The sequence below is a fragment of the Bemisia tabaci genome, chromosome 1, assembly GCF_918797505.1.
Source record: "Bemisia tabaci chromosome 1, PGI_BMITA_v3".
Lineage (NCBI taxonomy): Eukaryota > Metazoa > Arthropoda > Insecta > Hemiptera > Aleyrodidae > Bemisia > Bemisia tabaci.
Genome location: NC_092793.1, coordinates 68,538,419 through 68,565,877, shown reverse-complemented (window position 1 = coordinate 68,565,877; position 27,459 = coordinate 68,538,419). Strand labels below are relative to the sequence as shown.

General features: G+C 39.4%; 1 protein-coding gene across 7 annotated transcripts; it reads right to left on the bottom strand.

The window, feature by feature from the left end:
- Positions 1–4,155: 4,155 nt before the first annotated feature.
- Positions 4,156–27,335, bottom strand: LOC109040953 (uncharacterized). Of its 7 annotated transcripts, none has more exons than XM_072306066.1 (6): positions 26,897–27,335; positions 24,365–24,479; positions 22,873–23,229; positions 21,145–21,513; positions 19,492–19,863; positions 18,373–18,960 (listed from the first exon to the last, which is right to left on the bottom strand). In XM_072306066.1, exons 1-6 carry the CDS (start codon positions 27,010–27,012, stop codon positions 18,889–18,891), a joined length of 1,401 nt encoding a protein of 466 aa, XP_072162167.1. In that variant the 5' UTR covers positions 27,013–27,335; the 3' UTR covers positions 18,373–18,888. The 7 variants fall into 7 exon arrangements, with proteins under 7 accessions (XP_072162169.1, XP_072162168.1, XP_072162172.1 ...); XM_072306069.1 differs by having other exon boundaries at positions 24,365–24,410; positions 26,897–27,332; XM_072306070.1 differs by having other exon boundaries at positions 24,449–24,479; positions 26,897–27,331.
- Positions 27,336–27,459: the final 124 nt, after the last annotated feature.

Below are 27,459 nucleotides of genomic sequence, written 5' to 3'. Positions count from 1 at the left end.
AACGAAGTCCCAAGTGGGGTCAAATTGATCTTTTTTTAAATACATCCATTTTGATGTTTTTTAAAGTATTATCGCAGTTTTGAAGTAAACAGGTAGCACTTTTGGGCGAGTAGGCACGTAGGCAGGTCCCATAAGGTATGAATACATGCGGCTAAAAATCTTGAAATTCGTCCAAATACACAACTTTCAGCTTAATTTCGCATGGTTAGCACAGTTTTCCCTCCAAAATTTTTCGAATACTATTTTTAACACTTCAATGTAGCCGAATTCGCAACTGGAATCAATCCTACTTATAGCAAATCAAGTTTTTCATCGATCAGAGTGGCAGGCGAAGCACTAAGGATTGCTGCTAAGATCTGAAAATGTATGCACGGACACAAATATTAGCGCGTATTCACGTGATTAGCACAGTTCCCCCAAAAAAAGTTTTCACAAATACTCGCTTAATGGATGTTCGTATTGCATCTGCAAAATTGGAGGTGCGATGGCATGAGGCGTTAACTCGCAACGCTCTGCTCTATGCTGCCAATAAGGTGTTACTCATATTCGGTAGAAAAGTTTTAAAAGGAGGCCAGATTATGTCTCTCGTTTCCTCGGCTGTGTCGCTCAAGTAGCCCTTGAACTACCAATTAAGGAAAGGCAAAAGAAACACGGAACACATCGTGAAAATAGAGCAAGGGAAAGCGACGCGTGTTGATGACGGCGCAGAGATACAACTATTCGTGCTTAATGGATGTCCGTGCTGCATCGGCAAAATTGAAGGCGCGCAGACGTGAACTAGCAATGCTCCGCGCTCTGTGCTGCGCCAATTTGGCGTCGCTCAGATTCGGGAGCCTAGGGAAGTCAAAAAATTAGGCCCGCCCGAATACGTCTCTTCTATCCTTGGCTGTGTTGCGAAAAAAGTAGCATTGGATTCCTCATACTCCCTTTTACTGAAGCAGTAGGCACGATGGACTGCCGTTAAAAATCTGAAAATCGGTGCGCGGACATAATTTTTTGCGCGATTTCACGTGGTTAGCACAGTTCCATCCAAAAAAGTTCTTAAAAATTACACCTCCCCCCCCCCCCCCCCCCCTCCGACAACTTGTCCACATTTGCAGCCATAGCACGTCGCACTCATTGCAAATGTTGCTTTTTGCCGATCGAAGATAGAGGCAAAACGCATTTGTGCCATAAAAATTCTACAAATTTATGGTGAAACTTCAAAAATGCGTATCTCAGTTGCGATGTTTCGAAATCTCCGCTCCAATTTTATTTTTTAAAAAAAGACCGGAGCAACACAATTTCTTAAAGTTTTCACAGAATATTCTTCATGAAATGAAGAGAAATTGAAATTTTCCGGATATGACGTTCAGTAGTTTTCCACGTAGAAAATAAAGCATGACAGGAGGTCTGCAACGCTGCAAAGCATTCTACAGTTTCACCTTCGATATTTTAAATCTCCATGCGTCAAGCAACTCGCTTATGTCTGCCATGCTAAGGAAAAACGCCGTATGAACCTTCAGGCGTTGCCACATTTCCTTTGGTATATCACGAATTTTCGGGAAAATTTGTAAATATTTTCCCTCCATTTTATCAGATAATGTTGTTGGCAATTTCATCTGGAGTTCCTAAAACTTTCAAGGAAAAATATTCATGACGTCCTTCAAAAATAACTGTTTTCTGAGAAGAAATTAGGCAACTCCTGAATGTTCACACGGCGTTTTTCCTTAGAACGGCACATGTCGGCACGCCTACTTTTCTGCCCGATGTTAAAGTCTCTGAAGTCCTGCATTTCGCCGTTTTGGCGATCTCTCATGTAGTTCAGTTTAATCAAATTTTTAAGGGACGGAACTTTAGGAACCACATTTTACGTTCGCAGAAATGGAATTTTATATTTTTCCACCGATCCGGTACAAACGGTGATTCAGCTCTAGTATAATGGAAATATTTCAAGAGTCAATCCTTTGGGTTAAAATGAGGCATTTTTTGTATACCTAATCCAAGACGGCTTACCCTTGGATTTAAAGTTTTTTAAACTTGGAAAAAATAATTGGTCACATTTTGGCATTGTTCAGGGATAGAATTAGATAAAAATCGATCAGCAAGTGTAATTTTGAAGTTTAATTTTCTCCTAAGTTTTCACCTTTAAAAAGAGAGAAATCAAAATCCATCTCCGTGGGGCCACTTTGTGAAGAATTGAACTTTTAAGTTATGGGCCCAAATTATTTTTTCCTTAGTACACAAACAAAATGATTTACCCTCTCAAAATGTTGGGTGTGTGAAGCGGGAGAAAAAACGTTGCACGACAAAAAAAAGTCTTATTTCAACTCACAAAATACTCGTTTAAAATTTGTATACTATAATTATTTTCGCTTACGTAATTAATTTTGATCGATGGCGAGTCCTCTGAATCATTGATTGCCATCTACTAACACCATTTTAATTGCGTAAGATCAATAGCGTATCTTTCTATTATGGCAAGCGCAATTTGATCAAGGGCAGACAGTAGTATTTATAGGGAGGATCATGCGCGCAGTCTTCACGTCATTCACATTGACAAATTAAACACTAGGTAATTAGTTGAATAAGTCACTTGAATTAGGACCAGACCAAGGGGCTGAGAGCCCCCTGATTCTGGTAAGGTCAGGCTGAAAATTAGTAGATCGTACATTAGCTGATTGCGAGCGTTTGAGGTGGACGTGAGACTACTCGGATTCCTCCAACCTTAGTTGTGATCAGCAATCAGCTGGTTGTGCGTGAAAGACCAAAAAGAATGCGTCTTTTACATTTACGGTATTGCCAAAAATCAGTCGGTGTCTCAAATATTATAACGAGCCAATTTAATTTTCCGCAATGCTTCAATCGGCTGATTTTTTTGAAATTGCAATGAATCGTTTGAATATCCCGCGGTAAATACGTAATTTGTAGATAATATTTGTGTGTCGAATCACCGGCGCGCTCTGTTGGCTCCGAGTTGAAGCGTCGCGACTGGTTATGTGGATAGGGTGAAATTCGTGGCTCTCTGGGGACAGTCCAGCTATGCTAACCTGCGACGGTCCCGAACTTATATTCCCGGTGTAATACGGTTCTAATTTTGACGCAATCTTTAACTAGGTGAAATTCCGGCCATTTAAAGGCATTTGAAGTTTCGTTGCTTAGATCATATAGTCGTCGGTAGGAAAAATTACATTTTTTTAATGTTATAATATTTGACAAATGTTTCATTCATAACTCGGGTTTTCTTCCGTATTTCATCACTGTTGCGACTATTTTCAAAAATGCACAAGGCGTGGTGAGAAGTATCTTATCAGCTCTATTTCCAAGAATTATTACCTTTTAATTACCAAAAATAAGGAACGCAGACAGTTTTTCTGCTCTCCTGAAAAATCGGGTTTTCCGAGATAGGTACGTAGACCACGCACGCACTGTGAACTGTCAACAACTGCCGAAAATTTCCCGGGTTTTTTAGGGGTGGCTGACCGACGGTTGATTCTTTCCCCGTGGACTTTAAACCCTTACCCGTAGTCGGACGACGACGGCTTGACAGTGTTTCCAAATCAATTAGGTTTTGCCATGATTAGTTGCAAAAGAACCGTGCACTGATCATTAATAATTTAGAGAGTGTTCCCGGCAAGAGAAAATAGTCATTAAAAACGGTAGGGGGTCCAGATATTTTTTTTACAAACAGTGTCGTAACTTTTGAGATACTTGACCAAAAGTTTTGATTTTGGTCTCAATCGATAGATATTGAGTTGATCTTTCAAATGAGACCAAGATCAAGCCTCTAGCTATCTTGGTTTTTGAGTTATGGAAACAGTCTCGGTACTTTTTGGACAACCTATGTATATGTTTTAATGGAGTGATTGTTGCTCCTTTGTTTCGTGTTTTAAGAATCAGTGGGCGGAAAACATTGTTGACTCACTTTTCATGACAGTTAATGATTAGATGGGATAGGTAGGTACAAGAATAAAACTCGCTTGAAACCGTATCGAAAGAGTTGCTGTAGGTATTTATTCTGCTTTTTCGGGGGGTAAAAATTGAGATTTTAAAAAGGATTTTATATTAATAATGGATGGCAAGAAACATGAAATTAACAAAAATACGTTTATCCTGATTCTTATATCTAACAATATCCGCCAGTGTTTAATTTTTGCTAAAATTTCTGTATCTCAAAAAAAAAAAAAAAAAAAAAAAAAAAAAAAAAAAAAATCCTGAATTTCTTATCAACATCACATCGATTTTTTTTACAGAACTTACTCATGTCAGTATAAGTCGAAGGGAAATGATAAAAAAGAAAATGTTTTTAAAGCTCTCTCGTCCTCGGAAAGTAAATATTACTAGAATCTGGCGATGGTACGAAGACGTACGTATTTTTAAAGTATTTTCATCGATGTTCATATGCCTCCGGCGGAAAAGAGATAGACATACTCGAAATGATGAAAGTCTGATACCTCTTGATGATAGAAGTGAGAAACCACGTATCTCCGTTTGTGACGTTGCAGACTTCCTGACATTCTTAGCTATTTCTTTGCGAAACTAGTCAACGTAATCTCTTGAAAATTCCCTTAGGATTTTTCTGTTTGTCCGCAGAATATTCTGCAAAACTTAGCAAAGAATCTGCTTGAGGCACCCTAGAAATTATGAATTATGAATAGAATTAGGGGGCCCCTTGTGGCCCCTCACCAGACCTCCCCCGTTATAGCTGAGCATGTGTGATGTTTACTCTTCTGCCAGATTTTGATTGAGATCATCGCTTGCTTGAATTCTTGTTACCAAAGTTTTTCACTCTATGGTTAACAAGCGCTTTAATTTTGAGCATGTCTTTTTCAATTTGGACTGTCTTTTTACATAATTGAACGCATCCGAGCGTCATAAATGATTCATAATGAAACATAAAATGATTCAACCTTATTATTTGCACGTATGCCAGCCTCAGAGCTTTCCCGTGAGTACCCGCAAATTTTTTCCCACTTGCGTCTTATAAAACCACGTAGGTACTTCGAATAGACGTAGGTACCAGATCTCTAGAACATGCTCTATTCTTTCACCGCAGTGGATACATTACGGTTTTACCTAGTCCAGTATTTATGTATACTGTATACCTATTCACAGTCATCAGAATCGAAGATTGCGGAAGTGTCCTTCGCCAATTTTTGTACAGATTTCTGAGTAGGTTCAGGGCCGGATTTAGGAGGTGGCCACATGGGCCGCGGCCCTTGGCGGCAAATTTAGGGGGCGGCAATCTTGCAATTTTATAAAATGTAAGTACAAAAAAATCGGATTCAGAAAAAAATTACAAACGAGAAAAGGCGACAAAATCTCTCATTTCCTGAGTGTATAGTAATTTCTAATGTTTTCGTCTTTCGGTGATACAAAATACAGCACCTTTAATTAGTCGAGTTAAGAGAGAAACCAAACACGCAATTACGCCTAGAGCGACGCGGCGCAGAGAGCAATGATGACAAGTACTTGAGATGAAAAGGAGAAGCCCTCGGCGCGGCGGTCGGCATGTAACACATATTAGCGCCTACAAGACTGCATGAATACTTCACGCATTGCGTCAAACAAAGTGTGGTCAGCGTGAAACGCATTGCGTCTACAAGACTGCATGAATACTTGTACTTCACCCATTGCGTCAAACACAGTGCGGTCAGAGTGAAACGCATTGCGCCTACAAGACTGCATGAATACTTCACGCATTGCGTCGAACACAGTGCGTTCAGCAGCGATCGCCGTGAAACGCATAGCGCCTACAAGACTGAAGGAATACTTCGCGCGGTCAGCGCGGCACAGCGCAGCGGCGGCAGTTAACCATCAATGGCATAGCGTTACGAATCCGTAACAACGATTTTCGGGGTTTTTAAAAACTGAATCTTTCCCCTGAGTCATGATTTTGCAAAATTGTATTAGTTTTTTCTTCTTTTTTTTGAAAAATTGACTCCCTTGACTTTAATATGTTGACAAAAAATTCGGTACTCTATTTTTTTTATGCAAGCTACAACATAGATTAGTGTCCCCTAGAATCTGCGATCCAAAATTAATTCATGCCATAGAGGGTTAAAATTACTAAACCGCATTTATGTTTGTTGTATCATAATTTTTTCGTTCATTTCTTATAAATGGAAGGCCTTGTCCACACAGAGATAAGTTCACCAAACTTAACTTTCGCGCAAAGTTCCGTGAACTTTTGCTAGTAGTGTTGACAGGGCCTTCGCAAAAAAAATGTGTCCAATACGAGTGAACGCGTCTTAAGCACCCCTCCCTCTCCAGCATGTTCACTTGATGGTTTTTATTGATGTTTCAAAACGAATGAGAAGGGGGCGGCAAAATTCAGGCGGCTTATGGGCGGCAAGTAGGTAAATCCGGCCCTGAGTAGGTTTAATGCGATTGACCGGAAATTTTCTCGGCTCTCTATGGTTACTCTGCGGTTTTTCACATGATACCTACTCAGAATTATAAGCCAGCATTTTCCGAAGAGCGTATTTTGTCTGCTCACTGACAGCTACCAATGCATTTTTCGTTCCAGACGTTGATAGGTAGCCGGCCTCCCGCAGAAACACGATGAACGCAGTCACATCCAAGTCTTTTACAGCATTGTATGCCACCTTCTTTTTCAAAATTTGCAGTTCGTCTGCAGTGTAGCTGAAGTTTGAGTAACATTTACAGTCGAGAGTATTGATCGAGTCCCCGGTTATGATTTTCTTGATCTGCGTGCCGATTCGTTGCTCCGAGAAAAAGTCCGCGAATGATTTCAAAAACGGGTTAACAACGTCGTTCCAATAGAAATCTGGCTCTCGGCTCACTAAAAATCTCGTGATTGAAACCATATCGTAAACGCGTGAGTTCGAGTTTTCAATCCTGTAGCCCAAGTACCTTTCCTCGATACTTTTTTCTTTCTGTGTTAAATGGAATTTCCTGAGTTTTGACCTGGCCTCATCCTGAGTGACCCCAAAATACCGCCCCCAGTTTTTTCTGGAGTCGAATGGTATATGCTGGACTATTCTTGCCATGGGCCTCATGACGCCGCCAAGGTAGAAAGAGCCAGTCATCCAAGAGCTCTGGATGCATTCGTTCTTACGTAGCAGAGGCGTGAGATAGTCCGTCATTTTTTTATTCACAACGTCAAAATGCAATATACCTCCTTGCAAAAGTGAATGCATGATAGCGTCGTAATGATCGATCAGAACGATAACTTTTGTTCGGTTGTAGTAGTAGAATAATTCTTGAGACAATCGTTTCCCTAAAGCGTTTGCTTTCCGATCAAATTCTAAATTGCAATCTTCTCTACACTCGGTCCATCTCTCTCTTTCTCCGAGGCCACCATGGCTCGCACGTACATCTCGCACAAAATATCGCAGAATTTTGCCTCAAATGTGGCTTCGTCGGTGACGTCGGCTAGGGGTTTGAAATCGAAGAACATCACCGGATACCGTTGGAAATGTTCGTCGAAAAAGGATCTTTCCCGAAGGTAAAGGTTTGTCGCTTTGAAGTTCTGCCTTACCGTTTCTAGGTTCTCTTTCCGGGAGGAGTCGGAGTTCTCAAGCTTTTTGACGCTGAAGAAGTATCTCATCATGCTGGTAAGCGTAGATTTTCCGTATCGTGGGGGCGCCGTTACGTACCAAAATTTCTGCGCCCCAGTGGCCCAAAATGTTTTGACCCACAGAGTTTTATCGATAAAAGTGGAGCTCGGTCTAATCACCAGAAAGTCAGAGCTTCCTAACGATGCGTTTTGAGCCTGTGAATGCAAACATTGAGAAATTTACAAATCGAAATGACCGACCTTTTTTCATCCCCATCAGCAATAGATGGATCGCGTTTACCAGAAAGGAACCAAGCCACATCAGCTATCGCCAAATTTAAGTGGGAAATTTAATTTTTTACAAGGGAAAGTTTGACTAGATTCCTTTACAAAATTTTTCGGAATTTGTTTCTCACTATGCAGAATATTCACTAAAATTTGCACAAAAGTTTGCACAACCATTTTTATGTACAAAATTTAATTACCCCATTTAACTTAGGAATAGCTGATGTGGCTTGGTTCCTTTATGCTGAACTCCCTTCTGCTTCGTTTCCAAGCTGCGGTCCAGCTTGGAAACGATTGAAATCGTGCATGAGGAAAACTGATGACAGATTGCGAGATTCTTTGATTCCCTAGGTTAAGTTTTCTTATGTGGACTATTTCTGCTAAAAGGAACTATGTGCATAGAGATTGTGTGTGACATAGTTCCTTTTAGCATAAATACGTCCATATATTCTACGGAAACCTGAACGCCGGGAACTAAGATCAAAGTGTCCACCGACGCGGCGAAGCGTCTCCTAAAATATTTTGCATTTCATGCAGGAAACTAGGAATCTAATTAACGTCGGCATCACCACGTCATATTTTATTACAGCCGTAGTGGCTGCAATGCATAAGCTTTTGGTATAAAATTTAGCTTTATAGTTCACTTCGTAATAAGGTATAAAAAATAAACTTCCGGTGAATCTTTTCTATTTTAATAAAATATGTGCGCAAGTAAAACAATTTCTCATTATTCTTATAATTTTTTAACTATAACTCTTACGAATGATGCACCTTGGAGAGATATATCTCGTCAGGGGTTCGACTTAGCGTGACACGATCTGCTAATCACTTCTAGGGCTAATAAAATCGAAGCGCCTTCAATTCATCGTATATGCATCACGCACATCTACAGAGCACGTATAGTTGCATCATCCAGCCGTATGCATTGCATAGCCGTGTTACCGAGGAGAGAAACAAAGCCGGAATTTACGGCGAGCCCGAGGTTTTGTTGCCTTCTTGGCACCTTGGGATAAAAATATTTAAAAGGCATTCGAAGTATAATCGTAATAAAATAATATAAGAAAAATGGAATCCTAGGAAAGGTATAATAGCGTGGGAACAGATTTCCCATTCAACATTCAATCAACATAAAAAACTCCGGCTAATTGTTTATGTTTTCAACACTTATTTTTCTGAATGTCCAACATGATCCGATACCATTTTGGTAACGGAGTATAACAGTATTCGAGCCACATGTTCAGTGTTTATTTTCTGTGATACTCTAATTTGTATCTTGTACAGTCAGTGATCAATTCTCAGCAAAAGAACACATCACGCTATTTCCGGTGGTTTCTAACGACTGAAGACACACTAACAGAGTATTCCTGTGGTGAGAGCAAAATTTCGATTGTGAAAATAGAGAGCTTTGTGCTAACATTGAAGGATTTCATTGGAAAATGATATGAACGAACTAAGAATAATTATTTATTTCCAAAAACCTGTTTATCTCACATATTTACATAATAACGACACAAAATGTTTTTTAACCCCCTGTAATCGTACCTCAAATCAAAATTTAAGCTTCATATACTTACGTGATGCAGCAGATATACCACAAGTACAATTACATTACGATGTTGAAATATTTCCAATTTGAGGAGAAATTTTTGTCAGCTTACCGAGAAAATTCACAGCAAATTTTAGGGATTTGATTTTGGGAACGACTAATGTCAGCACTTCTCTCAACATTACATAAAGTCCCATGAAATTTTCTTAGAATTTTGAATACGGACTTGAAGTTCGTATTAACTTCGAGATTTAGAAAGGCAGAAAGTTTTAAGTACTTCTCTAATGTTTAAACTTAATGTACCTAAGTGGTTCCTTTCTCCACAACTCAAGTTCATATCATTGGCCATTCGGTTGATTACTTTTACGTGCCAGTTTCGACTAATGGGTGAAAAAATTAAAGCAGAATTGAAGAGGGGAGTGCCTGGGGGGCTTAATTGTACTACGACGGGGGAGGAGGGGTCCAACTCTAAGTCCAGGTTCAAAATATTAAGTCTATTTTGTCGAATTTGATTTCTACTAGAGGACATATTAAAGAAAATAAAAAGGGCGACCAAGTTTCTCCCGACTGAGGAAAATTCAAATCTTTCCTGAGTCTAACTTACGAAATACTTGCCTGCTCTTGGTGACTAGAGGCTTGAGTTGTCATTGTTGGCGTAGTAGAGATAGTGGGTTTAGCACTTTTATAAGTTACGTTATCTGTTTGGTTGCTCAGAATCCAGAAGGAACCGTAAGACTTCTCATCGCCGGGAGTTTTGTTGAAACGTTTGTTAACAGTCAGGGTCCATCGAACAGTTTTCCGCCAGCAATTCCCTTGGTTTCGGTAATACTCAAAGTTATCACTAATGTAATTGTATATTTCAGCCAGCTTCATTCGCTTGCTCGGAGTGGAGTTGATGGCCATGGTGATTAATTCCCACATATAGTAGTTTGGTTTTGTGCAAACAGAATTTTCGGGAGGACAAGCAGTCGAATCCATTTCAGAAAACTGTAAAAAAACAGCAGGGCATGTTGTGAGTTAACCGTACAGCGATGACACGAAAAACCTATAATCGATTGGTCAGTAGATCTTCATTTGATCGAAATATGTAACAGTAACGCTTTGAATAAAATCGTTATCGCACTAGTCAGCAATAACTCATTTTTGAACAACTTTGTCGATGAATCTCATCAGATAGGGAACGTTCGAGTAAAAACTGAAAAATATAATTTTTTGATTATTTCATTATACCTTCCAATTTCCAAAGTAGATCTAACGCAAAGAGGTACATACAGCTCCCAAGGCTGAGCAAATATCGGAATCTTGGCATATTCTGAGTAAAAGGTTGGAGAAGTTAAACAATGGCAGCAATTTTGATCCAGCCCTCGTGAACAGGATGAGGGTTTAAAAAAATACAACTTTTCAGCATAACTTTTGAACAGTTGCAGATATCCAGTTGAACTTTCTCTGAATAAAAGAATATAAGAAGACCTTTCCATCGATTATTAGACATTGATATTCGAAGTCATGATTGCAAAGTTATGGCTCGTAGACTTTTTTGAAATATATTAATTTTGGATTTTTTGATGTGGCGGATGGCACGACTACCAAAGTATTAATATTATGCCGCTAAATCAGCGCACTAGAGCACTCTGAGACTTCTAATCGCCATCTAAATCTATCTTCTCACGGATCGTCAGAAAAATGACACCTTAACTTCGATGATCAATGACACTTTGTTTGTGTAAATCATTTCTATTTAAAGGATTGTAAAATGGATTAGAAATAGTTGACCCTTGTAATATGATACAAAAAAAAAAAAAAAAAAAAAAAAATCCTTTTATCCTTGCGGTTGGATCGCTCAGCGGCTGAAGAGTGTAGCCCCCCTCCCACAAATAATTTTTACAGAAATAATTAAAATAGTACAAACCTGCCGGCGGGATCTTCGTGTTGGTTTGGCAAATGTAGGCACTGGTGTTATGGTATCAATATATTCACTGAGGGTCCAGTAGACTTTTTTCTTTTTCCCCGGGACCATTGCAAATCGGTGTCTTCTGCTCAAGACATATCGAACGCTTTTTTTCCAGCAGTCCCCTCCGTTTCGGAAAAACTCGAATTTGTCCATTAAATATTGGTAGATTTCAGTCACCCTCATTTGCTTGCTAGGTGCTGACTCGATGGCCATTGCAATCATTTCTGCATTAGTGTGGTTGGGCCTAACGCACGCCAAACTTTCCGCGGGACACTCTGTCGGTTCGGTCCCTGCGGTATCCTGAAAAATCGCCATCAGGGATGAGTGTTGAAAAAAAATCGTGTTTCGAGTATAGTTACTATTTGTGGTGACGTCACCATGGGGATTCTTTATTTTATCAATTGGATCCAAACAACAAAACTGGCATAACTTCTTTCAATGTTACCAGAGGAAACCGATAATCTTCCTAGAAGGAAAGATAAACTTCCGCTACTTCAGCAAGTCAAATCGCGGAGGGACATCCACGGTCGTCACTTTCCTCCACCCAATGGGACTGACGTCCCAGTCAAATGCGTTTTTGAAGAAATGATCGATCCCGATCATTGCCTCACATATTTATGCTTCAAATATTTATTAATGTATAATATCCTGAGCTTCCCGAAAGTTTGTTTCTTACCCTCATGAAATTATGACGAAGAAATAAGGACTGTAATAACGTAATTGCTTCTTTCTGATTATCAGACCGACTCTTCGTATCGCATGTTCTGCTCATTGATAAACTCTCAGTTATAAATCTCGAAATGTAAGAATGAACAGTTGAGTTGCTTACCACTTCTGAGTAATTCGTAACTTTGTTCGTAGGACCTGTTGACTCGTCGCCAGTAAATCTGAAAATGATGAACAAAGTGGTAGATTTAACAGGGAAAACAGAGACTGTTTCATGTTTAAATCACAACTATATGGGATAAAATATCTACAAAGTGATTACGCTTTTATAATTTGTTCACCATCGAACATTTTTTTTTGTTCAAGGATGAAATAGTTGAAATCACGCAACTTGGCCTGAAGTGTACTGCATAATTACCCCTCTTCCCCCTCTGCCTTTCTTCCGAGAGTTCCCCATTGATAACATTTATGGCAAAAAATTTGGTCGCAGATGGGTCATTCCATTGTAACGGGTGTGACAACAATTTAACTTTAAACAATAATTTGAACTCTTTCTTGGGGTTTAATTAAAAAATTATCTGCAGTAGCAGAAAGAACTTTTTTTATAGATCATTTCAGTTTATCAGAAATTATTTTTACTTTGTTCCATTCCTCAGAAAAAAATTAAAAGGCTGCGTAACGGGTGTGACCGATTTTGGAAGTGAGTTTTTCCTCAGTGAGTGTAAAGTGGAAACTCAGCGAATTTTATGAATGGAAAAATCTGATTAAATTATATGATGAAGCCAAGGGTTCTTGCTTCAACTGCCGATGATCCGTTTTCAATTATCTTTTTTTCTTTCCTTGAAAAATTGGAAAGTTTGCGTAACGGGTGTGACGTAACGGGTGTGACAGATTGTCTCTCTGAAGTCCATCATTTCTGAGAGAGTTTAAAAGTTAAAAAACTTACTTTTCTCCTCATACTCTTATTGTAGGCAATCCTAAGCAGTAAATCAATCAGCAATTTGACGCATTTTAATGTAGAACATGCCAAAACTACATTTTTCTACAAGGTGGCCCAGACCTCCCGTTTGCGTTACGGGTGTGACAGATTGTCTCTCTGAGGTCCATCATTTCTGAGAGAGTTTAAAAAGTTAAAAAACTTACTTTTCTTCTCATACTCTTATTGTAGGCAATCTTAAGCAGTAAATCAATCAGGAATTTGACGCATTTTAATGTAGAACATGCCAAAACTACATTTTTCTACAGGGTGGCCTAGACCTACCGTCCCAGGGCTTTTCTTCGGGTAACCCAGGATTCCCCTTTCGTCCCCGCGGACCTGGACCTCGCATGACCCAAGTTAACCCCCAAAAAAACCCTGGTACGGTAGGTCTGGGCCTATAGTAAAGTGAAAATATTTCAATCAAATCGGAGAGAGTTCAACGAGTTCTATTTGAAGTCCTTTTGAGATAAGGTGTATTCACTTTAAATACTGAAATGTGGCAAAAAAGTTGGCTATCTTTCTCTTATTAGATGTACACATAACCTCTAATTGCGCATATGAGTGTATTTCGTGTGATAACCATAGAAAAAATGGTGAAAAGTGAGGCAACATCTGCATAATTGAAGCCTCTTCTTATTGGTCACACCCGTAACGTGTCACACCCGTTACGCATTTTTGCCTATCAACTGTTGAAATAAAAATTTGGAAAAAATACTCCAAAGCTGTACTTGACTTGAAGACGTACGGAAAAAATTGGCATCTCAAAACGACATGAATTAAAATAGTTATATCAAAAAACCCATGTTTTGCGTAACGGGTGTGACAGTCAGTACACTAAGTTTTAAAAGTTACATATAATATACAGTAATTACTTTTAAAAATTGAAACATTGCAGAAGCACATTGAATCAGTTCCTTGATAACTGCAAACATAAACTGAAACTTGGTTTTGGCAGGAACACCAGAAAACATTGCTACCAAACTGTCACTCTTTTTACAGTAGGATGAAGCTAAGCAACGGGGTTACAAACCACGTAAAAATTGCGAGAAACAAAACAAACCGGAGATAAACCCCATATATTTCCAAAAACTAGGAGTATTAAGGAGTCCAAAAATAAATATCGTTGGGTCATTTGGAAGGGGAAAAAAAAATACCCTCCGGACTACCTAGGCGTGGAATGACCCAGATGAGGTTTCGTGTACGTCCGAAATCGACCCTATGCTGGAATTTAGTGATATTTCGGTGCCTATTTTTTCCGTATGAAAGAAACTTTACATGTGATGAAAACAATGTTTCAGACGATCTTTAAAGCCTTTTCGTAAAATATACTTGAGTGCTACGCACATGTGGGTCTGAAAGTTAAAAATAGCCACTTTTTTGTTTTTTCGAGGTCAGTATCGTTTTTTGATCAGAGGGCTTAGTATTAGGCTGAAATTTGGATATGTTTCTTTGTTTTAATACCACATAAGTATAAGAGTGTATTCACAGCAAAAATTATCGTAATATTCCTTTACGCTCCAATCGAGAAATGATAAAACTATGAGAAAAGGGAATTTTTCAACTTATAGAACCACCCACGTTTACGTGAATATGTATCACTGAGGAGTTCCAAAGACTGGTTAAGGCCAATTACTTTTCATTAGACGAAGACTCCCTTTCCTACGGACAAAAAACGCTGGAGTTACAGCAGTCCGTGGGGCTGTGGGGCCGATTGTGGTATTTAATTATACTTCTCACTCCCTCTGGTATTTTTTGAAATTTATATATATCCTACTCAATTACGTTGCACCCCACCTATGATTTGGCTCAGATAACGCCCCTTAAAGAACTTAAGAAAACTACGTGTACGCACCCATCGATTCCGTTTGAGTTTGCCTCATTTGCTCCAACAAAAAGAAAATTGGGAGCAACTGCTGCAAACAGCAGCAAAAACTGCGTTAATCGATTGACCGATCGAAGAGGCAACATTTGCTTTAGATGTATTTTCCTCCGTGATGAACGAATCAAAAAGTATGCAATATTAGGTACATTTTAAAGTTTACTTTTGTTAAGGTATTGTTTTAACTATTTTCACTAGTTTCTAAATCGTCCAATCGTAAATATAATGTGATCGAAATTTAATTAAAGGTGGGTACATTCAGTTCTTAATTTACAAAGCAAGCACACGCCTAAAGCTTGAGGAAACGATAAAGTCGTCAGATTATTTTCTCGCGAACCAACGGGCTTTCAATTTTCCGACTCGAATACCTATCGCTTCTAAACTGGATATTCATCAGGATATATTCAAAACGCGCTTCGCCGGAGGCCGGAGAGTTACGAAAAGGACAACAAGGAGCTTCTTCGATTTGAACGGGACCTCCATATTTAGATTATATCACTGCTTCTACTGATCTTTAAAATTTCGATTCTTAAAGAGCTATCCAGCAGACTTGGTTTAATGTTGCTGTCGCCGTATAACAAGCTCTTATCGAAATGTTGTCTCATTAAATAAATGACCCGCTGTCTATTATCGCCTCATCAGGATAGCCTTAAACAACATTGTAAGTTCTACTTCAAACCAACTGAAGAAGCTTAAGGGAAAATCATCTCCAAGACTTTCTTTTAGGGCACTCCTGTTCCGATCAAATTTCAAGACGAACCCCGCTTCCCCACCACCCTCCTATATCCCTCATCCCCCTAAATAAATACTGCAATAATTGAGCCACGACACCAATTTTTTCAGAGTTACAGTGTCGGCTGACTCATGAAAAATTTCGAGGGAAAACGAAAATGTTCATTAAAAAGTTAAAAAAAGTACTTCTAAGAGGAGAAAAAGCTATTCAAAATCCGATCAATCCAAAGCCGACAGTCGAGTGACGTGGAAAAGCGAAACCTGAAGCTGAGTTCTTTGTCAATCAGCAAGCCGTCATCATCGCCCGCCTGAATATACGTCCTTGTAACCCGTCAAAAATATCGTTTCAAACTGGTCCCATTTTTAGCGTTTACTAAACGGGGTTTCTTTGCTATTTGAAGTTTGATAAAATCCGAAAAAGATCCTAGAAGCTCAGTTTTAGACAGGACCGACAGCCGTGACTAGCATTATTCCCTCAGAGAGCTAGTGGAAACACAGCTTTTAAGTGAAATGCCACCCTTTCTTTGCCAATTTTTAACCTCAAAATATGTTTGTTGTGTGACCGAAGCGCAACCACGAATGCATGCAGAGGACTGCACTTACGGCTCTCTTGCTAACCTGAGATGAAAATCAATACTATTATTATTATTACTCTATATAAAGCTGCCGTTCCCACTCACTCTGCCCCCCCTAGATAAAAATTGGCCGAAGCGATTTCCTTTAAAATTGGTACACGCTTAGCTATTGTAATGAGGAGTTGATTAAAATTATTCCCATTCAAATCCGCTGCTTAGGACGCCCGCAAGAGCGAAAAGTTGTTTCTCCGTATAGTATTACATTGGAGATACGCGGTTGTTTACGTGCATCGCGCCGAACAGGTTCAATCCTGTTGCGTGACGTCACTGCCTTATAGACGAAATATGAGGTTTTAGGCGGTATTTTTCAACGGATTTTTGTGGAAATTGGTAAGCGGGGGTATTTTTCAACGGGAAACTCGGATTTTTGGTCAAATTTTCAAACTTTCAAAATCCAAGATGGCGGCCGTGGCCTAAAATGCTAAGTCGGCTCCTGTTTGATCGATTTTCGTGAAACTCGGTATCCGGGGGTATGTTTCGACGGTAAACCCGAATTTTTGGTCAGATTTTCAAAATTTCAAAATCCAAGATGGCGGCCGTGGCCTAAAATGCTAAGTCGGCTCCTGTTTGATCGATTTCTGTGAAATTCGGTATCCGGGGGTATATTTCGACGGGAAACTAGAATGTTTGGTCAGATTTTCAAAATCTCAAAATCCAAGATGGCGGCCGTGGCCTAAAATGCTAAGTCGGCTCCTGTTCGATCGATTTTCGTGAAACTCGGTAACCGGGGGTATATTTCGACGGGAAACTAGAATGTTTGGTCAGATTTTCAAAATTTCCAAATCCAAGATGGCGGCCGTGGCCTAAAATGCTAAGTCGGCTCCTGTTCGATCGATTTTCGTGAAACTCGGTATCCGGGGGTACTTTTCGACGGGGATCTCGAATTTTTGGTCGGATTTTCAAAATCTCAAAATCCAAGATGACGGCCGTGGCCTAAAATGCTAAGTCGGCTCCTGTTCGATCGATTTTCATGAAACTCGGTATCCGGGGGTACTTTTCGACGGGGATCTCGAATTTTTGGTCGGATTTTCAAAATCTCAAAATCCAAGATGGCGGTCGTGGCCTAAAATGCTAAGTCGGCTCCTGTTCGATAGATTTTTGTGCAACTCGGTATTAGGAGGTGTATTTCGACGGGAAATTAGAATTTTAGGTCCGATTTTCAAAATTCAAAAATCAAAAATGGCGATCGTGGTCTAAGTTGTTATCTTGGCTTCCGATCCATCGATTTTTGTGAAATTCGGTATTAGGAGGTGTATTTTGACGGAAAACTCGCATTTTTGGTCAGATTTTCAACATTTCCTAATCCGAGATGGCGGCCCCGCACGAAAACGCGGTCCGGACTCCTAAAACATCAATTTCTGTAAAACTTGGTGAAAAAGAAGATTAAGACATAGATGTTGTCTCCTCATCAATGTTAAAAACTGTGCGGGGCGGTGGCGGCTCGCGGAGCGAGTCGCAAGTTCGTCGCGAAGCGTAGAACTGGGGTCCAGGGGCACTCCCCGGCTAGACGTGTCAGCTCGCAAAGCGAGCTAATCACGACTAGTTCTTTTTATATAATTGGTCAACGCGCATCCTTAATATAATAAATAAATATAATATATAATTTTATATTACCATTATGCGCGTATAATTTTATAAAATAGGTCGATTTATAATCATCTAAACGATTTCAAAGAGTCTTTAAATGATTGGTGGCAATTTGAAAAAGAACGGAGGCTTCCTAAAATAAAATTATCCGCTCCGAAGCTATACGGAGGCCATTTTCTCAAAACTTCATTTTTGAACTTACGGCTCTCTTCGCTACCACGGCAGAGCTGGTCTCTTGGCGATCGCAATAAAGCGCGCCTTATGCATGGCCCGCTTGAGAGCAAGGGAAAGGATGCGCGTTGATGACGGCGCAGGGATACAACTATTCGTCCTTGATGGATGTGCTCGTTGCATCTGCAGAATTGAAGGCGCGCGGGCGCGAGGCGTTAACTCGCTGTGGTCAGCTCCAGCTCCATTCTTTCGGTGAGAAGTCGTTCAGATTCGGGAGAACAGTGAAAAATTGAGACCCGAATACATCTCCTCTATCTCTGGCAGAGTGTTTCTGTTTCGAGAGCAAAAGTTTGAACATAAGAGCAGAACACAGGTCGACAGAACAAAACACTCTGAGCTTGTATTAAAATAGTAAAGTAACTGTAAATGATAAGAACAAATGAGACTCGACTGTTTATTTCAAATGTATTGTTTGCCATACATACTGCAAGTTGAATCCAACATTAATGAATTATAAAACATATAATATAGAGACGAAGATCGGACAAAAAGCCAACAGAAAACACAAAAAAAGGGGAAAAGTTAAATCATGAACAAATACAAGAAAATATAGGTATGTGTGCATTAAGCAATGCAACGAGATTAACCTCAGAAAGTTGAAGTTGGCTATACCATGCCAACATTAAAAATAGATATTTTTTTTCACAGCTAAGAATTCCTAAAACGGTTAAAATTTTCAGGGAATGATGTTGAGTATTTTTTCACATAAAAAATTACTTATGTCAAAAAGTCTGCAGCGTTGCAGATCGTGTTAACGATCGTGCTTTGAGTATAACCTCGCCAACAATGCCCATGGTTTTGGTACTACTTAAAGTTACCACAAATTTAAATGTATCTTTCAGCCAGCTTCATTCGCTTGCTCTGAGTGGAGTTGATCACCATCGTGATTATATTTCTCAAGCAAAGTGTGACGGTTTCCTGCAACCAGAATTTTCCGGAGGACAAGTGGTCTCACCTGTCTCAAGAGTCTGTAAACATCATCAAGGAGTGTTAATTAATATACTGCATTGAGGAGGATGTCAAAGTCCTCATTGACTAAATCGATAAATTTATACTCGATCGATATATTAAACATTAACTCGTTATGTTTAATGCAATCAGATAAATGCGCTATTAAAAACATGTAAATGAGACAATTTCGTGGAGCGAATGACTCTAAATCATTTTTGACGAAGGATATACGTATACTGTCGAAATATGGCCCCTCTTAAACTTGGTTTATTTTAATTATCTTGCTAATCTTAAACTCTTTCAATTTTTTTTCAATAAATATCAATACAAGCAAGTACATATGCATGAAATCACAAAAATTGTGTAGGATGCTAAAAAATTCAGACGCTGAAAACGCCAAGCCGGAACGGTTCCGATCTTGTCAACCCCATTTTCAACCGGGTAAAATAAGAATAAAGTTAAAGAAGAACAAAAACAAACTACATCAAATAAAGTCATACCATTAAAATTATAATCCTTCAATTCATACACAGTAAAAGAACACAAACCTGTCCGTGGTCTCCAGATTTACGAGACAAAGTGGCAGAAACAAAAATGCTGGGCACTCGAGTTGTGGTTTTTATGTATTTGCTAAGGATCCAGTAAACTTTCTTTGCGATATTCAATGACACGTCTCTGGGGTGTATTGCAAACTTGGGTTTTTTGCTCAACACATATCTTACGTTAGCTCTCCAACACTTTCCATCGTTCCGGAAATACTCGAATTTGTCCATTATATATTTGTAGATTTCAGCCACCTTCATTCGCTTGGTAGGCACGGAGTTGATGGCCATTTCAATCAATTTCGAATAGGAGTAGTTGGGTCTAATACACGCTGAATTTTCCGAAAGATACGGTCTCGGTTCTGTCCCAGCGGTATCCTGAAATATTGCCATGAAAATATAAAGGACAATTATTAAAGAAAAATCGCAGGATAATACTTTGGGTTTGTTTGGACACTCATTAATACAACATTAATATTACATTTTATTATCACATTAATATATCACTAATAACATTCAACATTAATATCTTAGCTAATAGTTGATTCCAGAAGTATTCGTTGCGCGAATCGTGTTCTGCGTGAAATTTTGTCGAAGAATCATGTATCAGAGTGCTTGAATTCGTAACTCGTTTAATTTTTCATTCAATCTAAAAAAGCGACCATAGAAAACTTACCTAACTTTTCTCAGAAAAAATGTTTTATCGGGAGAAATGAGGTAACGTTGGACTGCACATTGGCGTCGAAACACAACGTGAGCCTTTTAAGCCCGATTGTTCGATGCTGCAATTATTCTGACGCGGGGTCGAGTAATCGAGCCGAACATGGTGCGGTCGTTGTCGAACTCATATCAGCGCCTGCAAGACTGCTAGAATACTTCACGCATTGCGCCAAACAGTGCAGTCGGCGTCAAACCCGTATAAGCGCCTACAAGACTGCATGAATACTTCTCGCATTGCACCAAACGCAGTGCGAGAGACGGATATCGACGGTGAAACTACCAAACCACGTATCTCGGTTTGCGACGTCGCAGACTTCCTGTCATACTTTATTTTTTAAATGAAAAACTACTTAATGTCCAGTCATGAAAATTTCTGTGATTTTTCCTCTTCGTACGGAGAAAATTCTGTGAAAATTTCAAGGAATGATATTGATTTAGTCTACTTCAAAAAAATAAAATGCGAGCGTAGATTTTTAAACACCGCAAACGAGATACGTGGTTTGGTAGTTTCACCGTCGATATGCTTTCTTTCGCACGGCATGCACCCGTCGGCTTTTGAATCCATTCATTTCTTAAACAACTTGAACCTGGTTGTCCTAATATTTTTTACGTGCAGCTTTTCTCAGTGGTTGGCGGTCGCGTAGCGGCCACAGGCCTCTAGTAACTTTATATTTTCAAAAATTTAGCCTCAAACTCCATAAGGGTGAAATTGCTATCGATAAATGAAAACCCTCCACAGCCGAAGTAAACAAAAAGTTGGCATTATAAAGTAAGTATTACCAATATGTATTGGCTCCCGATAGAAGTCCCTCAAACTTAACCGAATTTCGAATAATTATTACCTGTGGCGTGGGTGAGGTCACGTGGCAGTTAGGGGGGTCCCGCGGTCCCAATGATTTAAAGCAACTGAAAGCAATGATTTAGTAAAAGCATACGAACCTGTCCAAGATACTCAGATTTACAAGACGAATTGGCAAAAGTGGAAATGCCAGGCCTTTGAGTTATAGTATCAGTATATTTACTGAGGGTCCAGTAGATTTTCCTGATACCAGGTGTCCGGTCCATTAGGACTGTCGTGACTCCGGGTGTTCGATTCAAAGCATTTCGGATGTTATTTCTCCAACAATTCCCTTCGTTCCGGAAATACTCGAATTTGCCTTTAAGATATTGATAGATTTCAGACACCCTCATTTGCTTGTTAGGTGCTGACTCGATCGCCATTATAACTAATTCCGAATAGGAATAGTCAGGTTTAACGCATGTTGAATTTTCCGGAGGACACTCTGTCGGTTCGGTTCCTTTGATGTCCTGAAAAAATCGGTATTGGAACATAAGGGAAAGAAGCAGAGCGTAAAATTTTAGCCGAGCTGTTGTGCCGTGCTATAATGAAGACCTTCAGATGTCGCCAAATTTCCATTGATCAAATCCAAATCTTCAAAGAAATGTGAGCGATTTGTTTCGATTCTTTCAAAGAATTTCATTCCCGCAAGTTGGTCTAAGTATCAGAAAATTTCGAAGATAAATATTTGTTATTTTCCTTTTAGAAAAAATAGTTCACTGAGAGAAATCTTGCAACATCAGAATATTCTAGCACATTATAATAATCGCACAGAATTCAGCACAGTTCCATCGTAATACTCTAACATCTTCGTTGAATCAGTAAGTGAGTGTTCGAAAGTCACTCGAGGTATACTCCGTTTTGAATACTCCCGACTAACATACTTCAGTCTTACATCAATTCGTCGCCCGTCTGACGTAAGGGCGTTACTCAATTTTCCATGTGAACCCTGTTCTCCCTGTATCTCTATGCTTTCCAGGGCTCGAACGGAAATCGAGATACGCCCTTACGTCAGAGGAACGACGAATTGTGCGTAATCTCCGCACCCTCTTCGCGCCTATTCTGCCGTGTTAGGGAAGAACGCCGTATGAGCCCTCAGACGTTGCCAAGTTTCCTCCGGTAAAAACCGAATTTACTGAGGAAATTGCGATTATTATTTTCCAAAATTTTCAGACAATTTCGTACACAATTTAATCTAAAATATCTGAAAATTTCAAGGAAAAATATGCATGAATGTTGTCAAAAATACATGTTTTATCAAGGGAAATTTGGCAACTCTCGAATGTTCATACGGCTTTCTATCTTAGCACGGCAGCATTCTACTCCTTCGATTTTTGTCAATTTTTCAGAAAACCATCGATTACTGTAGGCTAATTGTTGAAACTTATAGAAAAAGTGATAGACTTAGAAGACCAGGGGAAAATGGAGCGATCCTATTGGTCGGAAGAAGTGGTTGTTACACATCACGGGGGAAAATGTTGGACTACCTTTGGGGTCTCTTGTGGGTTGCCGTTTGTCTTTTAGTTACCTTTACAGTTCATTGCAACCATTAAGTCAAGGGTTGCCGTTGATTATTTACTACTAACCTCTTTTTTCTATTGAAACCACCCGCTCTTATAACGGATCGTTCCACTTTCTCATTGTCATACTCGTCTATTAATTGCTTGATCTATCAATCCCAATAATCTGGCTGGACTGAACTGACAAAAACCCTCTTCATGCGAATGAGAAGATCAGTTGAGTAGAGGCCATGTAACTGCGTATCCCTCTGCTTCAGACTTTTTTTGTAGTTTATGTAAAGTTGACGTCTTAAATGAAAATATACAAACCGGTTCATAGTGGCGAGCTGGTATGGCAGAGGTATAAATGCTCTGCACTCGTGTTATGGTATCAATGTATTCAGAGAGGGTCCAGTAGTGGCTTGGACCTGTTGCCCAGTCATTCGGGACCCTAGCAAATTTGCGATTGCTGCTCAAGATCTTACGGACATTCCGTCTCCAGCACTCCCCGTCGTTCCGAAAGTACACAAATTTATCCATGAGATATTGGTAGATACCGGACACTCGCATCTGTTTGCTGGGCACAGACTCGATTGCCATCGCAATCATTTCGATGTAAGTGTAGTTGGGCCTAACGCATGCTGAATCTTCCGCGGGGCACTCTGTCGGCTTGGCTCCATTGGAATCCTGAAAAATCGCTATTGTAACAACAGGCAACACGTGCAGAGAAAAGAAACATTCGTTATATGTGGGTCTGTTGACGCACCGCTATCCTCTCTCTATATCGCGGTTTCAATTACCTCTAATTTTTTATTGTTCACTAGTCCATAATATCAGGGTTTGTTGTAATGTCTGAAAAAAGAGCCTTAAAGTTCGATGCACACAAAAAACGATCATCGTTGGCTTGAACCTGATGACAACAACTCAAGGTATCAACCACCTTGAATCCAATGCAACATGTCTGCCGTGTGCTTTAGATCACGAGCAAACGGTTCCATTGAAAAAAAGATAAAGATACTCACTTTAAAGAACAACTAGCGCACGTCTCCAGGCCGCTACGTGGCCCAGTCCCTGGGGCGCGCGCTGCGCCTGTGTGCGCCAAAACCGGGCCTTTGAAGGCCGCTTCTTACTTTTCTTACTCCCCGAACTCACCCAGTCCAACAAGCGCATTAAAAATGATTTTATTAGAATTTTCCCACTTACGGCCTTTGAACTCCAGCCCATCAACCGTCTTACTCCCCAGCCTTACCCCGTCCATCGAGCGCCTTAAAAATGATTTTATTAGAATAGAGAGGATAATATTTCGAGTATGTATAGAAATAAAGCCTCTTGTTAACATTGCAGCATGTATGAAAGTAAAAAGATAGCGTATGAGTAAAAAGACACACTACGGTTATATCTTCTTGTAACTTCTCGGAATCTGTTAGCGCGGTTTGAAACGGGTTCGTGAAAAACGGATAAATAGATTCATTTTAATTTTTCACTTACTCTCCAAAATTGAATTTAAAAAAAATTGTCCAACAGCCTATAAATTCGGGTACATTTTTCCGTCATTTCATCGGTGTCCTCTCGTTTTTTTGTAAAGCGAAAACAACGGGAATCTATATCCGTATAATAAAGATAGCCCTGAAGTTTTCTTTATGAGCATGCTTTTTTTTAAAAATAAAAGTACCTAACGAAAAAATGCGCACTGTAATAACAAAACTATATGAATTCTGATATTTAAACCATTAGGCGCACATATTCTTCGATTGGTAAGTGAAGTTCTAGGTATTCAATATGAGCTCTTATAAATCTCAAAAGGTAATTATGAGTTGCTTACCACATCTGTGGGATTGGTAATCCTCTGTGTTGAATTGTTCGGCTGACTAGAAAATATAAAAGCACATAAACAAGTACTACTTACATCGAATTGAAGAAGGTTGACTTTGTTTCTCCTGAAAAGAGACTACTTGCATCACACCTTTTTTTATTATTAGGTATTACACAATATAACAATATAATACAATAAAGATGCTCAGACTTAAAAACCAGTCTCTATACATTTGATCGTATCATCACACACTTTGAACGGATCGGCATTGAAAATTTCCTAGTTACAGGAAGGGATAGTTAGTAGATTGGAAGATTATGAGCCAATTTATAACCTTAAGTGATAAGTGGTCATCAAATGGATCGTATGGTGCAGGTAAAAACCATAGAGTACAATAGAGTCGCAAAGTACTGGAGCGGCGATGAAGCCAATCCATGAACAGGCGTTTCCGAGCCGCGTGTGCTCCGAAAATAGTGAACCATTTGTGAACCCAACGGCATTTTGTAACACGGCGGCTTATGGAGAAATCAAGAACTGCTTGTGTTTTTTAGGTATTTTATAATTCAATCAGCATTAATTTTTGCAAATTTTGCTATTTAAAGGTAGTCAAAGCCATAATGAATCCATTGATGTATATTACTCCTGGATAATATTCATATTGGGATTTAATTTCTGACTTATACCAAGTGTGAACCAACCGGCATTTCTTATCACGGCGGCTTACGGGAAAAGCAACGACTGCCCGTGTTTTTTCGACATTTTTTAATTTCATCGATATTAATTTGTGCAAATTTTGCTATAATTAGATAGTCAAAGTCATAATGAATCCATTGATGTATATTACTCCTGGATAAAATTCATATAGGAATTTAATTTCTGACTTATACCAAGTGTGAACCAACCGGCATTTTTTTACACGGTGGCTTATGGAGAAATCAACGACTGCTTGTGTTTTTTCGACTTTTTTTAATTCCATCGGTATTAATTTGTGCAAATTTTGCTTGAAATAGATATTCAAAGCCATAATGAATCCATTAATGTATGTTACTCCGAGATAATATTCATATATGGACTCAATTTCAGACTTATTACCGGCCTACTTATTTTAGCTGGTTCGGTGTGTGTTTAGCCGGACGAACGGAACCGAGTCGGGACTGTCGGGAGTGGGGAGCGCTGAGCGCGAGTCTCTGCGTATGCGTCATCGCTAGTCGCCGCACACTAGTCTCCGGAGAACTGGACAAAACAGCCTCGAAAAGTGACTTCATCGGCGATCCAGTACTTTGCGACTCTATTGTACTCTATGGTAAAAACAGGGAAAAAAGTCGGGAGAAAAGGTGTGTCTAAAAGTGCTAAAACGTCTAACTCTTGATAATGGGCCTGTTGCAAGGTGCGGGGATTTGCAAGTTGATGCCTGATTCTTATGGCAAATTTCACGAAAAAAACGATGGCGCTACTAAAAAACCTTGAAATGACCTCTCAAACTCAAAAAAAGCTGTTTTTGGAACCGACCCATTCAAAACGGTCGTTTTTCAACCGCCATACTTGTGATTGGTGGAAAAATTACCATCTAAATTTCATAGTTTTTCACAATTTCCGCAATTTTATTGCAAAGGATGAAGTTGCACAATCTTAGCATCATTGCAATGCAAGCTATATGGGACGAAATATGATTACACTTTTGTAATTTGTTCACCATCGAACATCTTTTTTGTTCGAGGATGAAATAGTTGAAATAATGCAACTTGGCCTGAGGTGTACTGCATAATTACCCCTCTTCCCCCTCTGCCTTTCTTCCGAGAGTTCCCTAATGATAACTTTTTGGCCAAAAATATGGTCGCAGATGAGGTTTCGCGTAGGTCCGAAATAGAGCCTACGCTGGATTTCAGTGATTCCTGCGCCTATTTTTTCCGCATGAAAGAGACTTATCTGATGAAAATAATGTTTCAGACGATCTTTAAAGCCTTTTCGTAAAATATACTTGAGTACTACGCACATGTGGGTCTGAAAGTTAAAAATAGCCACTTCTTTTGTTTTTTGGAGGTCAATATCGTTTTTTGATCAGAGGGCTTGGTATTATTAGGCTGAAATTCGGATGTGTTTTTTATTTAAATACCACACAGGTGTAAGAGTGCTTCATCGCAAAAATTAGCATGATATTATTGGTACGCTATTATTGATACTGGTACGCTCCAATCGAGAAATGATATAACCATGAGAAAAGAGAATTTTTCAACTTATGCAACCACTTTCGTTTACGTGAAAATGTATCATTGATGGGATTCAAAGACCGGTTGAGGTCAATTACTTTCATTAGAGGAAGACTTTCCTTTCCTACGGACAAAAAACGCTGAAGTTACAGGAGTCTGTGGGACTGCGGGGCAGATTGCTATCTTTAATTATACCTACCTCTCTCTCTGCTATTTTTTGGGGGTATTTTCGGATATTTTTTCAAGTCCTTCATACTCAATTAAGTTGCACCCCTCCTATGATTTGGCTCAGGTAACACCCCTTAGAGAACTTAAGAAGACTACGTGTACGTACCCATCGATTCCGTTTGAGTTTGCCTCATTTGCTCCAACAAAAAGAAAATTGGGAGCAATTGCTTCAAACAGCAGCAAAAACTGCGTAAATAACTTGACCGATCGAAGAGGCAACATTTGAATTAGATATGTATTTTACTTCGTGATGAACGAATCAAAAAGTATGCAAAATTAGGTACATTTTAGAGTTCACTTTTGTTAAGGCATTGTTTTAACTATTTTCACTCGTTTCCAAATCCAGTAGACGTGGCTTAATGTTGCTGTTGCTGTATAACAAGCTCTTATCGAAATTTTGTCTCATTAAATTAATGACCCGCTGTCTATTATCGCCCCATCAAGATAGCCTTAAATAACATCGTAAGTTCTACTTCAAACCAACTGAAGAAGCTTAAGGGAAAATCATCTCCCAGACTTTCTTTTCGGGCCCTCCTGTACCGATCAAATTTCGAGACGAGCCCCGCTTCCCCTCCACCCTCCTAGACCCCCACCCCTTAAATAAGTATTGCAAAAATTGGGCAGTGGCCCGAATTTTTTACAGAGTTTTAGTGTCGGCTGACTCATGAA

Bases quoted from the DNA above. Each gene is read 5' to 3' on its own strand.
- LOC109040953 (XM_072306066.1), bottom strand. From the start codon at position 27,012: ATGTTGCCTCTTCGATCGGTCAAGTTATTTACGCAGTTTTTGCTGCTG. The intron at 23,230-24,364 runs GTAAGCAACTCA...GCGATTTTTCAG, and splicing joins TTACCAATCCCACAGATGTG to GATTCCAATGGAGCCAAGCC. The intron at 19,864-21,144 runs GTTCGTATGCTT...GCAATATTTCAG, and splicing joins AATCTGAGTATCTTGGACAG to GATACCGCTGGGACAGAACC.